The 16178-nt window shown below is 46.1% G+C and overlaps 1 protein-coding gene across 3 annotated transcripts in view; it reads left to right on the top strand.

The window, feature by feature from the left end:
• Positions 1 to 16178, top strand: part of ABL1 (ABL proto-oncogene 1, non-receptor tyrosine kinase) — a 120638-nt gene that overhangs the window by 86933 nt on the left and 17527 nt on the right. For all 3 annotated transcript variants that reach the window (XM_028715823.2, XM_028715825.2, XM_028715824.2), the window contains exons 5-6: positions 9865 to 9949; positions 11052 to 11229. In XM_028715823.2, coding sequence (XP_028571656.1) covers positions 9865 to 9949; positions 11052 to 11229 — 263 coding nt within the window. The remainder of the gene's footprint in view (positions 1 to 9864; positions 9950 to 11051; positions 11230 to 16178) is intronic.

Genomic DNA, 16178 nt, shown 5'->3' with positions numbered 1-16178 from the left:
AAAAAGGTAAAGGTACCCCTGCCCGTACGGGCCAGTCTTGACAGACTCTAGGGTTGTGCGCCCATCTCACTCAAGAGGCCGGGGGCCAGTGCTGTCCGGAGACACTTCCGGGTCACGTGGCCAGCGTGACATCGCTGCTCTGGTGAGCCAGAGCCGCACACGGAACGCCGTTTACCTTCCCGCTAGTAAGCGGTCCCTATTTATCTACTTGCACCCGGGGGTGCTTTCGAACTGCTAGGTTGGCAGGCGCTGGGACCGAACAACGGGAGCGCACCCCGCCGCAGGGATTCAAACCGCCGACCTTTCGATCGGCAAGGCCTAGGCGCTGAGGCTTTTACCCACAGCGCCACCCGCGACCCCTATATTTCATATTTATAAAATTTATATTTATAAAATATTTATATTTATAAAATATGAAACAATAAACAATAAAAACAAATTAGTTAAAAACAATAAGTAATAATACATCAGAATGTATTGAGAGACAGCAATTAGAATCTAGTTTGCCCAGTGGTCAGCGTTGTCTGCTCCTTAGTTTTCAAAGCTCTGTCTGAACATGTGGTTGGCTGCTGAAAATTGGATGTTGGACTACATGGGCCACTGGCCTGATTCAGCATAAGCTCTTCTTATGTTCTCTGCATCTGATGGAATGGGATCTGTTCTGCAAAGTGCTTCTTATGGTGTAATGAAAATGGTTAGTCTTTGGCTCAGTCTGTGCTATACATCTTAAGCAGTATCAGACCCCTCAGTCATGAAACCACCACCACTACCACTCTGAGCTTCTATGGGGAGCTGGAACTGCAGAACTTAACATCGGGGAGAGTCTGTAAGGAAGGTAGCAGGAGCTGTGTAACACACTTTATATGTTATTATCACTTATATATACATTTTAGGAACATTTAACCCAAGTATATGTGAGGGGAATAGAGGGTTTCCTAACAACTTCACATAAACTATGCAAAGGAGGAGGTTGCAGCAGATTCCCCAGGTCTAGTATCTTCAGTTCAGATAAAGGAAAGGAATCTGAATACCCACAAGTTCTTTAGACCTGTTGGTCTGCAATGCCAAATGCCCACTATATTTCAGCCCTTGACACAGTTCTGGATTGCAGAATTTAATCATGTGAGAAATATGCCTCCACCACTATCCCAGTCATGCCATGCTGCTTTGTAGCTTTTTTGGGTGGTGGAGGGCAGGCTTGCCATTTCCACGGGTAACTTCCCTCCTCCCTCAAACCACCTCTTCCTGCTCTGGGAAGCTGATTTCTCTTAGATGTTTCAGTTATGCATTCTATCGTAAAATCTCCCTGTTTTTCTGAGACGAAAGCGGGTACTTTGCCACGCTCCGCCGCCAATTCCTAAACGCCAGATAAATACTTAATGAAGGATGACTGGAAGCTGGGACTAAAATAATATAAAGCGGCTTTTTCTTTCTCTCCCTCTCCCCCTCTCTCTCTGTGCAGGGAGAGCTATCAGAGCACTCAGAGAAACTCTCCCCAAAAAGGTGCAGAGCCTGAAATTATGCATGGCTAAAAACACACTTGAAAGGCGGGCTCCTAATCCACCTTCCTTAAATCCGTCAATCTAGTCTTAGACTGCAGGATTAGGGCTCCTTCTTCAAAGGTGTGGAGAATGCCGGGTGGTGTTTTGTTTTTTGTTTTTTTTAAAAACACCTCATATCTGTCTTTAGACACCAGCAGGGGGAGACAGGCCCTTAGCGGTCTCTTTGCAGGGAGAACTCTTGAGAGGTATAATTTGTCTTCCAGAAAAGAGTTTCCAAAGCACTTTGGGCATCCCTTCCCTCCGTCCCTCGCCGTGCCTGCCCCCGCAGCAAAGAAGATCGACACCTTAAAATAATAACGGGAAGGAGGCTGCCTTGGTAGTTTCAACGGACGTCGCTCATGATGAATTATTCCTGCTGCAGCCTATTTATTATCCTGCTTCAAAGTGGCTGGAAGCGACTCAGTGCATCTTGGCAAAGTAGTTCCTACAGAGAGGAAAAACGAGGGCTGGGGGGACCCCGTCCAGTGCTTCAGTAATGTTGAGCTCCATAGGGCCATTAAGTAAGACTTCAATTAGCACATTGCATTTGGCAAGAGAGAAAGAGAGAGATCAAGATCAAGGATATTTGACAACCTGATTTGCCCGGAGCAGAATGGAAGGGAACCTCCTTCTGACAATCCTCAATTTAGAACCTAACTTCTCTGACTTTGCAAAAGTTTCCCCAACTTCTGAGATTGCATTTCAGCCTTTAGGACTTGCCTACAATTGATTGAAACCGCCAGCCTACACCCAGAGATTTGGCTTGGGTTGTTTTCAAATTGATACAGCAACTCTTAGACTTCTTCATCTCTGTGGCCCCATGGTCATGTCAGCCTCAGAAGGGGAGAGTGCTCCTGTGCTCAGACACTGGTTGCTGGGACCTTCTGAATGCAAGGCCTGAGCTTTAAGCCTTTGATATTCCTCTTCTCTTCAAAGTAAAGTAAGATTCCAGTTCTTATGGTTATTAATAGAAGGAATTTAAGGGGGGATGCCAGAGATTAAACCTGGATCTTCTGCATGCAAGTTGTAGTTATCTTGATTTCAGTAAGGCGTTTGACAAAGTCCTCCCTGATATTCCTGTGAAGAAGCTGATAAAATGTGGACTGGATGAGATAAATGTTAGGTGGATTTTTAGCTGGTTGACTGACCAAATCCAAAGAGTACTCACTCATGGTTCCTCATCATCCTGGACAAAAGTGACAAGTGGGGTGTCACAGGGTTCTGTCCTGGGTCCATTGTTGTTCAACCTCTTTATAAATGACTTGGAGGAAGGAATTGAGGGGGTGTTCATCTAATTTGCAGATGACACCAAGCTGGGAGGGGTAGGCAGTGCCACTGAAGAAAGAATCAGGATTCAAGATTACTTTAACTGATTGGAGAAGTGGCTCCAAACTAGAGAAATTAATTTCAGTAGGGACAAATGTCAGCTTCTGGGCTGGCAGGAAGATCCATCAATTGTAAGACGGCGGACACCTGGCTTACTAGTAGTACATGTAAAAAGGACCTAGTGGATCACAAGCTTAACATGAGTTAATGGTGTGATGCAGCAGCATAAAAAGCTAATGCTATTTTAGGCTGCATCAAGAGAAGTATCCAGATCAAGGGAAGTAATAGAATAACTTTATTCTGCTTTGGTCAGACCCCACCTGGAGTAATGTGTCCAGTTCTGGGTGCCACAATTTAAGGAGGATAATGACAAGGTAGAACACGTGCAGAGAAGGGCATCCAAGATGATCAAGGATTTGAGGCCAAAGGTTTACAATGTACTGCAGTCAGAGACCAGAGGTTATTGATATTCTGCAACCTGAAAACATTGAAAACCTCTGGCCTCAGGCTGTGGAACATCAAAAACCTCTGGCCTCAGGTTGCAGAATATTTTGCCCCACAACCATTCCCCTTTTGCAGAGCTTTTGTTGCCTGCATCAAGACAAGCAAATCATCCCAGGCCTCTCCATTGTTTTAGCACACAAGAGCTTGATTTCTCCCCCCCCCCCCCGGCTTTCTGTGGTCCTACAGATCTGACCAGGCGCTTGCTCCATTTCCTCTGATGATGTGATGTGATTGAATCCAGCAGCCTGACCCACCTGGGTGCCTCTGGAGGGTCACGTTTGAGACATCCATCCTGCAGCTGACATTGGCCACGGCCTCTTTCCAGCCCCAGCCTTGTGGGAGGCTGAAGATCAGTCAGCCTGGAATCTTTTCATGCCCAATAGGCTTACAAACAAATTATTGCTACTGTCAGGCTTCCCCTGATATTTCATGCATGCTGTGGTCTTCCTAGAAGAGGAGGAAAATGAGGTGTACATCAAGGAGCTAAGACAGAGATTCTGGAAGAGGTTTTTCATTGCATCATAGAAGCAGAGGCAGTGTGGTGTAGTGGTTAGCATCTTTGACTAGGACCTGGGAGAGACCAGGGTTCAAATCCCCACTTGGCCATGAAACTCACTGAGTGACCCTGGGCCAGTCACTTCCTCTCACCCTAGCCCTCCTCACAGGGTTCTTGCGGGGATTAAACAAGGAGGGGGAGAACCATGTTCACCAGCTTAAATGAAACAAACGAACAAACCAGGAAGTCAGAATTCCACAGCAAAGGGTGAAAGGGAATAAAGATGGAGGAGAAACTCAATTCAGTTTGCATTTTAATTTGCACTTTCTGGAACCATGAACAAAACCAGGTGCAAGGTTTTTTTTCCTGAATTTGCACTTCTCTGAAATTTTCAGTGTGGTTCTCCAGAAAGGTAATGTTTACAAAATGTTTACAAAAATGTGTATATTTGGGCAAAGTGTGCCTAACAATGTATACAGGAGTGAAAATAGCAAAAACTTAATATATGACTCGGGTCCCAAATATCTGAGATATTGCCTCCTTTCTTACAGATCCTCATGAGTGTTAAGATCAGTGGGGGGAGGGGCTTTTTGTAGTTTCACCTCCCTCAGAAATTTGGGGGAGGGTGGCAGCCCAGGGGAGGACATTCCCTTGTAATAGCCCCTAAGTTGTGGAATTTCCTCCCCATAGTGGTGCATCTAGCACCTCCATTATACAGCTTTCTGAAGCACCTATTTACCCTGACTTTTTGACACCTGAGATGTGTGTTTTCAGGGCCCACCCCATTCCTGTGGTTGTAATCCGTTTTAAGTGTTCTGAATTATAAATTGTTGGGACCTGCTAGTGAGGCACAGGTAGTAGTAATAGTAATAATAATAATAATAATAATACAGTGGTACCTCGGGTTAAGAACTTAATTCGTTCTGGAGGTCTGTTCTTAATCTGAAACTGTTCTTAACCTGAGGTACCACTTTAGCTAATGGGGCCTCCTGCTGCCACTGCGCCGCCACTGCATGATTTCTGTTCTCATCCTGAAGCAAAGTTCTTAACCCAAGGTAATATTTATGGGTTAGCAGAGTCTGTAACCTGAAGCTTATGTAACTTGAAGCGTAAGTAACCCGAGGTACCCCTGTATAAGACTATAGCTATCAGTCTATAGAGCACTCTAATACGAGTGCTCATTATATCTAGTTTGTGGCACTAGTCATCATCCGACGAATTTTGAGCACTCCTGTGCAGAATCTGGCAACGTATGTTGTAGCAGGGTTGGTATCTGAAAGCAGCAGGGAAGTATAAAATTGTCCTGTGTGCCCTGGGTACTTATGCAGTAATGGTAAGATGAGGCTAGTACGAATGTCTCTATAGTAAAGACTCTGGAGAAGCACATGCTCTGTTGTTTCTATTTGTCCAGAGTCTCAGGGGCATTGTCTCTAGGCATCATTGCAATTCAAGAGCATATTCTGGACAAACAGAAGCACTTAGGGAAGGGATGTGGCCTAGGAAGAGTCCTAAGGGCCAGATAGAGAAGGCTGGAGGGCCACATTCCTGAAGTTCCCCATTCCTTGTAAGCTGTTGCAACCCACTGTGAGACCAGCTGGTAATGACAACGAGGATGGTAATAGGGGGGGAAATGCTTGCAAAATGCTAATATTTGACTCTAAAATGCCATGGAAATGTGGAGAGCTGAACTTAAAACTAAGGGGTGAGGTGAGTGATTCCAGGAGAAACAAAAATTGATAGATTTGCCCAGCTCTAGAAGAGAAGCTGCATTGTAGGGCTCATGAGAGCTGGACTCTGTTCTGTAGGTTCTCAGTCGGTAGCCTCATGTAGATTCCTTTCACACCCTCTCTCTATAAGAAAATAAATGGCTTATTAAGTAAACAGAATGTAGAAGGACAGGAAATCACAGCATGGGGGAACTCTGTCTCTTGACCACCACTCCCAGGCTCAAAGGCTATAAAGCCAACCTGGATTGTGAACCTTTATTTAGCATGCCTAGCCAACATGTCTCCAGAGTTCTGAAGAAGATTCTTGAGGACAAGAAACTTGTTTAGAAGCTAAGATTCTTCACAGCCAGCACTAACCACTAGGTTTCTCGGCTGTGTGATTTATAGCCAGACTTATTTTTTTACCCTTCGCCTTACCGTTCAGACATCATCCTTGCTTACTTTTTATTAGCCCGGTTTCTGTTGGCTAGGGAGAGGAAGTCACCTGCCAGCTGCCAGTCAAACTAATTGGAAGCAAATACATGGATGGGGTGAAAATGCCGAACAGCAAAATGAGCACTGAGCCAGATTTTAAGAACATAAGACGGGCCTGCCAGCTGAATCGTTCCAAAGGCTCATCTAGTACAGCATACTGTCCTCACAGTGATCAACCAGATACCTCGGAACAGAAGCCTGTAACCGGGACCTGAGTGCAATGGTAGCACTCTCCCCACTTGTGATTCCTAGCAGCTGGGAACAGGAACATCTTTAGTCCTCAGGGCTGGCCAGATACATTCAAGCACCTCTAGCAGAAAAACTCTCACACCAAATTAGAGTTGGTACAGTGTGGTGATTAGAGTACCAGACTAGGACTTGGGAGACCAGGGTTCAAATCACCCACTTGGCCATGAAGCACACTGGGTGTGACCTTGGGCCAGTCACTGTCTCTCAGCCTAACTTTCCTCACGTGGTCGTGGGGATTAAATGGGGGGGGGGGACGGGGACGACTATGTACACCACCCTGAGCTCTTTGGGGAAGAAGGTGAGGTATGAATGCAGGGATGTACCAAAAAATTTCTCGAAGCCACCAGCATGAGTTTGACCAAACTGCGGGAGGCAGTGGAAGACAGGAGTGCCTGGCTTGCTCTGGTCCATGGGGTCATGAAGAGTCGGACACAACTAAACAACTAAACAACAACAACTAAAAAATTAATCTTTGCAAGCCCCATTGAAAAAGGGGAGGCCTCAATCTAGTGTAGCTCTCATTCATTTTACTAGCCCCTATGCAGGAGAAATTCCAGCAAGCAGGTGGCATTGGGCTGGATCTCCCCTTTTCCTAGCATCTGAAATCCCAAGGTTTCTTTTCCGTTTCACAGTGGTGCTGCCTCTGTGCCATTTTCCCACCTCCCAGTATCCCCTTCTGCCATTTTCTGCCTTATCCCCCATCAATGTTTTGTTTTCCTGCCCAGAAAGAAAGAAGCCCAGGGACAGAGAACAGCATTGTCTGTAAAGGCACAGCCTCCTCCCAGCCGTGCTTTGTAAATGACCTTCTGGCCACCCAAGCTTCTGTTTATCTTGGACTCTACGCCCCGCTGAGCAGGAACCGTACCTTCCTCACTCCAGAGTGAGGCCAAGCCGAGATGGCTTTCTGCTAATAACATCATAATGCAATTTTAACTGTGGCGGTGGAAGACACTGCGGGGAAAAAGAGAGAGGCAGTGGCTTTTAAAATGCAAAACTTTCTCTCCATGTTTCGGGTTCCATTGCAAACTCTGAGGGGGGCAGAATTCTGTGGCAGAAGCTCTTCTGGACTTGTATAGTTGGAATCGGACCCCTTCAATGCAGGAATCACAGCTAAAGAATTCTGCTTGTGCTGTTAGCCACGGTTTCCAGAGAGGCAATGTGCCACTGAGTTTTAATGGCTGGAGACAAGCAATTGGGGAGCGAATCGGATACTGGACTAGATGGAATTTTGGTTGAAGCCAATGAGGCCCCTCTTAATACTTCTTAATACTTTTTAAAGCATCTCCAGATCAGGAAGGCAGTGTATGTAGTTCTCCACACTTAATCTCCACAACAGCCCTGTGCGGTTGGGAGATGATGACTGGCAAGTGGTCATCCAGAGAACTTCATGGCCGAGTGGGAGATTGAAATCCTGGTTTCCCAATTCCTAGTCTTACACTCTAACCACTACACCACACTGGGTTTTCCTCATTTTGTATTTGTAGATTATATGTGACAGGAACAGTGAACTTGTTGACCCCCCCATGTCACCCTCTCAACTCCCATGAGGTTCAGTAACCATCATGGTTGGGGATGATGGGAGTTGAAGTCCACTGATGTCTGGAAGGATGGTTGGAACAGGAGTCCAGTGACATCTGGAGGGATGATGGGAGCTGGAATCTAGAGGACCAGAGATTTCTCCACTCTGGTATATGCCTCTGAACTTTTTTAGCTACTGATACATCTTCCCTCTGCGAATATTGACTACCTAATCAAGCCTTAAGTGTCATGTCTCACACAAGATGCAGGAAGCAAGGAGGGAAAAGATTATTAATGTGGGGACGGCAGCAGTTTATGGAATTTATCTGTGTTATGCATAATTCCATGGAAAGAGAACAAGGAAGGGGATCCTTTTTCCTCCATGATATTAAAACTTGGGGTCACCTGGGGAAGTTGTTTGTCAGTAGATCTGGACAGGCAAAAGTGTGTCTTTTTATATAATACTTCATTAACTCATCAAGGTGTGCTGATGGAAACTAGTTTTGATGGCTTTGAACACTGACTAAACAAATTCATTGGGGAGGTCTGTTGGCAGCTTAATAGGTTAACAGACCCTCCACATTCAGGTGTGGCCTGAAGCAAGTCCTGAGGGCCCGATAGAGAGGCCTGGGGGCCATATTTGGCCTCTGGACTTGCGGTTCTCCACAGGGGATCAGCCAGGAGCCCACAGATTGATTCTTTACTTACTCCAAATTCCAGTTAACCCAGCCACCACCACCCCTGGCTCAGCATGTAAATTAGCCCCTCTGATATTTCAGAGGAAGGTGACGGTTTCTGAAGTTGCATCGATTTCCACATTGCTCAGCCATTCTCTGGATGGTACCTGCGTGGCCTTTTCAAAACAAATAAAGGGAGAGTTTAATCTGGATATAGGGAATAAAATTGTCTCCTGGAACTTCAGTAACCCAATACCAGCAAAATATAAAATAAAAAAGCTTCAAGCAAAATATAGGGTGGTATCCAATGCACTTGTTCCATCAGCAAAGATTTGCACTCATGCGATGAAACTCCTCCCCCCTCATCCACCCCGTGCATGCCCTGCATCCTCGCCAAACTGGCTCCTGAGGATTGGGGAAACCCCCAGATTTAAGGGACAGTTGTGAGGAAGAGAGAGATGGAAAGTACAGTGTCCCAGTGCATGCTGCTCAGTAATCGTACAGTCCAAAGTTGGAGTTAACTCTTTGTTAACAAAAACATGATCTCCACAGACATTGTGGAGTGTCAAGCCTAATGAGTGCAGTGACTAATTTCTGGTGGGTCTTATTCCATGGAATCAGTTGCTGAGGCTGAAGGTCCCCACCTCCCCATAGCTATCTATGTCTCCTTCTCTCCAGAGCTATTTCCAAGCAATCAGATACTGCGCCTGCATACAGCCAATCTCTCCTCTCTTTTCATACCTCTCCTTGTTCTGGAAGATTGGGGGGGGGGGGTGAGCGTGTCACAGCAGGAGGGGGAGACACCCATGGCTTTTCACCAGCCTGACTCGTCTCTGCACTCGCCAGATTCAGCTTCTGATTCTTAACTTCTCTCTGCCACAAACACTCCCAGCTCACTAAGCCCGGTTACCTCTTCAGATTACGACACCTCTTCTTTGCAGGCTTCTCCCTCTGACCACTCCCTGGGCTCTAAGCCTTCTTTCCTTGGGGGTTCCCCAGCTGGTTCCTCCCACCATTCCTCTGTGTCCAACCAGACCATGACATAAGAGTTGTGCAAAAGTAAATCCATGCACAGACAAGGATTGGATACAGCCCATTGCTGCACTGAGGGGCAGGCCTGAGGCCAGAGGTTATCAATATTATGCAACATAAGGCCAGAGTTTATCAATGCTCCAGAGCCTGAGACCAGAGGTTATCGATTTTCTGCAACCTGAGGTTATCGATATTCCACAGCCTGAGACCGGAGGTTATTATTGTTCGTGCAACTGTAATTTCCAGCGAGTCCATTATCTAGACCATGTGCTGAAATCATTCTCTCTCTCCCTGTGCTCCCCTTCCCTCTTTTCCTGCAGGAGGACACTATGGAGGTAGAAGAATTCTTGAAAGAAGCAGCGGTAATGAAGGAGATCAAGCATCCAAACTTGGTGCAATTACTGGGTAAGTGTCAGAAATACCAAGCAGGGCAACTCAAACCAAAGCCTTGCGCAGCAATACAGGACATTAAGGAGAAGATAAACCACTTAGCCACACCAAGGCTTCACAGAGAGACATTTCAATTCACTGGCAGGAGCTGGCAATTAATTTTTTGTAAAGTTGAACTGAGTTAGGTTTGTGCGTCTGTGTGTGTTTAAATCTTCATACTTCTATTTAATATATAAAAGGCCAGAAAGCTTAGACATCTTTAACCAGCTTCTGGAGGAAACTTTGTCTTCTCTTACCATAGAAAGCTGTTTTATTTCAAGTCAGAGCTTTGAACCATCTAACTCAGTATTGTCCACACTGACTTGCAGCATCTCTCCAGGATTTCAGGTAGGGAGACTCTCCCAGCTGTACCTGGAGATGCTGGGAATTGAACCCTGGGACCTTTTGCATGCAAATCAGATGCTTTATTACTGAGCTGTGGTCCCTTCCTCATAGGAATGCATTACCTCTAGCTTAAAAATCATTCATCCTAGTCATAGGATGCTGCCTTACACAGTCAGACCTTTGGTCCATCTAGTTAAGTATTGTCTACACTGGCTGGCAGCAGCTCATCAGGGTTTCAGACAGTAGGTCTCCTAGCCAGTGTGGTGTGGTAGTTAGTGTTAGTCTAGGACCACAGAGACCAGTATTCATATTGCCACACAACCATGAAGCTCACTGGGTAACTGTAGGGCTAGTCACTGCTTCTCAGCCTAACCCACCTTGCAGGTTTGTTGTGGGCATTAAATGAAAGGGGGCGGGGGAAGAATCATAAACACCACCTTGAGCTCCTTTCAGAAAATTAAGGGTTCCCTAGGAAAAGGGATTGATTGTTAAACCACACTGAGAACTGTAGTTTTGGGAGGCCAATAGGGGTCTCAGCACCCTTAACAAGCCACAATTCTTTGTGGGAGAGGTTTGCAGTGGTATATATAATGCTTTAAATGCATGGTGTGAAGGTGGCCTAACAATGGATACAACCCAGAATTAATACTGCAAATCACAAATTATTTTTTTCTTTCTTTAGCAGGATTAATTTTTTAAAAATCTAATTTGTTCATTTTTAAATGTTTCATAGGCGTATGCACACGGGAGCCTCCGTTTTACATCATCACCGAGTTCATGACATATGGAAACCTCTTGGATTACCTGCGGGACTGCAACAGGCAGGAGGTGAATGCTGTTGTGCTCCTCTACATGGCCACCCAGATCTCCTCTGCTATGGAGTACTTAGAGAAGAAGAATTTCATCCACAGGTAGGAAAACTTTGTGCTGCTATTCAGAATAGTGCTATGATTTGCTTGCTTGTTTGTTTCCTGTTGAAAGAGCCCAGGGCTGCAAATGGATCCACAATTTAAAAAGAAAAACATTATAGAGCAGTTAAAACATACTTTAAAAAATGGTGGCAGTGACAGCCACTAACTTGGATGGCTTTAAAAGAGTGATTAGACAGATTCATGATGGATAAATAAGGCTATCAAACAGCTCCACTGTAAAAGGCTCTTGTTTGCTGGGAAGTACAAGTAGGCAGAGTTTGGTAGCGCTCAGGCTGTGCTTGTTAGTTTCCCACTGGGGCATCTGGTTGGCGACTGTGAAGACAGGGTTGTACTATGTGAGCCTTTGGCCTGATCCAGCAGGACTCTGCTTCTGTTCTTACAGAAGAAAATGGAACCACCTCCCCTTCCACCACTAGCCTGCTACAGAGGCTGTTAATACAATATTTCACAGACAGAGTGCTGCAGCTTTACAGTAGCACATTAATGTTGTGTGCTGTGTCTTGGAACACACAGGCACTCCTTGGGGAATCACGTCTTGCTTCTGGATTATTTTTCCTGCCAAGGGTATGTTGCATCCCTGCACAGCTTAGCAGCTGGCAAACCCAGACGTTCAGCTATTTTGGGGGTAGTGATGCTGCACACTCAACCCTGCAACTGTGTATAATGTGAACCTGAGCAAGAGTTCACTTTACAGCAGAGAAAGTGGGGGAGATTTCAATCCTTCCCGTACCAGCTGTTTCCCTCCACCCTAAAAAAAATCCTCTCACAGCTCTTCTCCCCACCCCCAGGAGTGTTACAGATCCACCTTTGCCTGAAACCCTGGGAAGCCACTGACATTGTAAATGATACTGAGCTAGATGGAGCAATGGTTTGACTCGGTATAAGGAAATTTCATGTGTTCCTATATAAGCCAGCACTTTCTGCACAACCATGAGCCCTGGAATTCTTAGGGGAAGGACAATAGTTCAGTGGTGGAATTTCTTGCCTTGCAAGCAGAAGGTCCCAGGTTCAATTTCTGTCATCTCCAGATGGGACTTGGAGAGAGACCCCTGGCTGAAACCCTGGAGAACATTGGGCAGTCATTGTGGACAACACTCTGCTAGATAAACCCACGGTCTGATTCAGCATGAGACAGCTTCCTATCTTTTTAGTATAATGGCATTACAGTACTGGACCAAATAGATTCTGAGATGGTGTGTGAGGGTCCTGGCTTAAACTGCATGCAGTCCCTGCCTTTAATTGGTGACACAGTGCCCAGGCCACCACTTTCTGATCCCCAAGGGCTCCCTTTGGCACAAAGGGAAGCTTACTTCTGCTGCTTTTGTTGTACCTCCTATCCCATATCTTAATCATAAAATTGAGAGAGGGCTAGATAACCCAATGCTGTCACAAAAACATGGGATCAGGCCAGTGGCCCATCTAGTCCAGCCTCCTCCTGTTCTCACAGTGGCCATTTGGGAAACCCTCAAGCCCATTATGGGAAACCCACAAGCAGGACCTGAGTGCAAAAGCTCTCCCACACCCTGTGGTTTCCAGCTGCTGGCATTCAGAAACATTGCTGCCTCCAACTGTGGTGGCAGAACATACACATCGTGGCTGGCAGCCAATAAAAACCTTCACCTCCTTGCCCTTGTGTGGTCATAACCCTCAGGATGCCCTTGTCCCTTCCATCACTCCTGCCTTTCAGTCTTTCTCAGTCCTGATGTGGTGTACCAGTGTTTCTACCTCCTCTGTGATTTTACAATAAAACCTCATGATGAAACCTTCCTTCCTAATCACCACAGCTCTTTGTGCAAAATGAGCTCTTCCCCATCCTCCCTTCTTTCCTTCCTTCCCCTGAGCCAGTAAATTGCCCATAATGACACCCCTTTTCTCTCCCCACCCCGAACCATCATTCGCCGCTTTACAGTTACTGGAGTTCTCAGAAAGTCTCTTTCTCTGTCTCTCTCTCTCTCTCCCCGCCCCCCACCCCCACCTTTTCAACACACCTTACATCCTCCTCTCTCCTTGTCATCTTGTGCTTTTTAGTGATTCCTTTCTCCTCCCGCTATTGTCTGGATTGTGTGCCTCTCCCGCTTCTCTCCATTAAGCATCTTTGCCATTCTTGCTGTCTGGAGGATTTTGACCTTTCAGTGTGCTGCAATTATTGCTAGCACTTTACATTCTTTGTCTGGGGAAATGGCCTCTGAGCAATCTAATAGCTGGTGGGTGACTTGATCAACTTTTTGGGAGCATTGTCAGTGTCTGTCTTGAAAGGAACTTGGGCTGAGCTTGGTGCCGTGTGGGAGGTCTCTATTTCCTTTCCGGGATGCTTCCTCCGTGACTTAGGAATGTTTACGTGCTGGAAACAACCCCAGTCACTGGGCAGGGAGGCAATCTGCAAATGGGACATTTGTACATCTCTTTCTCCACCCCACAAGGAAACGTGCACACCCACACCCACCACAGTACATTTGAAAATGATTACAGTACTTCCAAACCACTCAGAAAACTTCAATTTGGTGCATGTGTAATCAAAGACTAGAATATAGATCATTTGCAGTGCATAGTCATTAAATTCACCTCACAATAAAGGGTAGTATTTATAGCAAATAATGCATGAGAGGCCCTTCCATTTGGGGAAGAGGTAGAGCATCTGTTGTGCATTCAGAAGGTCCCAGGTTCAACCCCCAATGGCATCTTCAGGTGGAAGAGACTCCTATCTAGTTCAATATTACCCATAAGGTAAAGATAAAGGATCCCTGGACGGTTAAGCCAAGCCAAAGGAGACTATAGGGTGTAGTGCTCATCTTTCTTTTCAGGCTGAGGGAGCCGGCGTTTGTCCACAGACTGCTTTCCTTTATTGCCTATACTGACTGGCAGCAACTCTCCAGTGTTTCAGGCAGGGAGTCTTTCCCAGCCCTACTTGGAGAAACCACTAGGGTTGAAGCTGAGACCTTCTGCATGCAAAGCAGATGCTCTGTTTCCAAGGTACAACCTTTCCCCTTTAAATTTTTTAGATGTCAATGTACATTATTCCACTTATTTCAATGTGTGATGAGCCAGCCTTGCTATTTTGGGTGTGTTCGTGCATGTATGCTATTTATTGTAGTAAGTGGATCCTGGACTTAATGCCTACCATCATGGCACTACTGCTCCCCACCCCCGACTATCTCAGACACTATATTGATTGATTGATTGATTGATTGATTGATTGATGGATTTTTCCAGGAGCTCAAGGGGGCCCACATGGTCCTCCCTCTCCTCGTTTAATCACAACAACACTGTGAGAATGAGTGCCTGGCCCCAAGGTCACCCAGTGAGCTTCATGGCTGAGTGGGGATTCAAACTTTGGTCTCTCAGATCCTAGTCCAGCACTAACCACTACACCACACTTGTCTTTTATGTCTGTTTAGCATGACTTACCAGGTTGTGCCTTTTTGCCTCACCTTTCTGTTGGTAAAGAGAGAGAACTTGAGGAAGTGCACCACTACACTCTGCTGGCGCTCTCTCTCTCTCTCTCTCTCTCTCTCTCTCTCTCTCTCTCTCACACACACACACACACACACACGTTGAGGTCACCTGCGTTTCATCAGAGTGGTGATCTTTCCTACACAATTAGCATGCCCACCAAAAGTTGCCCACTTGCTTCCCCTGTAACAAGCCTGATGATCCCACACTGAAATGCTGACTGTTTATCCCTAAGGCACAAGCTTTTCTTCTGCTGTATCTAAAGGCTCATTCAGGCACCTCCATCTCTGATAATGGCACCACCAGTGTCTCATAGATTGTAGAATTGGAAGGGACTCAAAGGGCAATCTAGTCCAATCCCTCAGTGCAGGAATCACAGCCAAAGAATCTGGCTGCAGATTATTGGAGTTGTAGTCCAACAACATTTAGAGCTCAAAGTGTCTCCCACCAACCTTATCCAATCACTCCCCACTCCAAACACAGACTCTCCCCCTCCCAGCCTAATGCTTAGTGTCTCAACTGGTTCAGTTTGCTCCATGCTGGGATCCTCATCTCCAACATTTCCTGCAAAGGGAACTTTTCTTCTTTTTTTAGAGGAAGAAAAAAATTCAAGTATCACTCTCTGTCTCATTCCTTCTGCACTCTTGGGCACTGTCAGTGACCCCAGATCACAGGAGCAGACGGGAAAAGTGTCTTGCTTCCCGTTCTCTTCTTTGCAAACGGCTCACCCCCACAGACTCCCAGTCCCTTCAGGGGGGTGCTGTCGCTGTCCTCCTCAATGGATTTCAGATGCATGTTGGTGACCTCACTGAATGACTGGAGTCGGCGGGAAATGACGGTCGCTAATGACAAGGTGCTTTTCTCCCCTTTATGTGCTGTGTTGACGGCATTCTCGCTGATGAGAACAGGACATGTCGGCAACGGTGTGTGACAAATTAATGTGCCCTTTCAGTATGGCGCTCTCTCATTGAACAAGGAGCTCTTCTGTGGTTCTGCCAGTGACTTTGCAAAGTTCACAAGTCACTGGGAAAGTGGTTCATGTATCTTTCACGTAGGGAAAGAGTTGCGCAGTTGGATTGATTTCCAATTTAGCGTGGCGTTGGGTGGAAACAATTTATTCAGCCTCATCGAACATATGAAGAGCCGTGCTGGATCAGGCCAATGGCCCATCTAATCCAGCATCCTGTTTTCACAGTAGCCACCCAGATACCCTAGTGGTAGACCTTCAAGCAGGACCTAAGCACAAGAGCAGCTTTCCCCTCCTGTGGTTTCCAGCAACTGGTATTCAGAAGCATTGCTGCCTCTGACTTTGGAGACAGAGTTGTTATGGCTAGTAACCCTTGATAGCCTTATCCTCCTCCTTGGATTTGTCTGCTTTAAAGCCATCTAAGTTGGTGGATATACGGTAATCCCCTCTTGTGGCACTGAGTTCCACAGTCAAATACATACTGCACAAAGAATGACTTTCTTTTAAATGT

This window comes from Podarcis muralis, chromosome Z, assembly GCF_964188315.1.
Source record: "Podarcis muralis chromosome Z, rPodMur119.hap1.1, whole genome shotgun sequence".
Taxonomy (NCBI): domain Eukaryota; kingdom Metazoa; phylum Chordata; class Lepidosauria; order Squamata; family Lacertidae; genus Podarcis; species Podarcis muralis.
The sequence above is the reverse complement of the archived record's forward strand: the minus strand, read 5'-3'. Positions and strand labels throughout refer to the sequence as shown.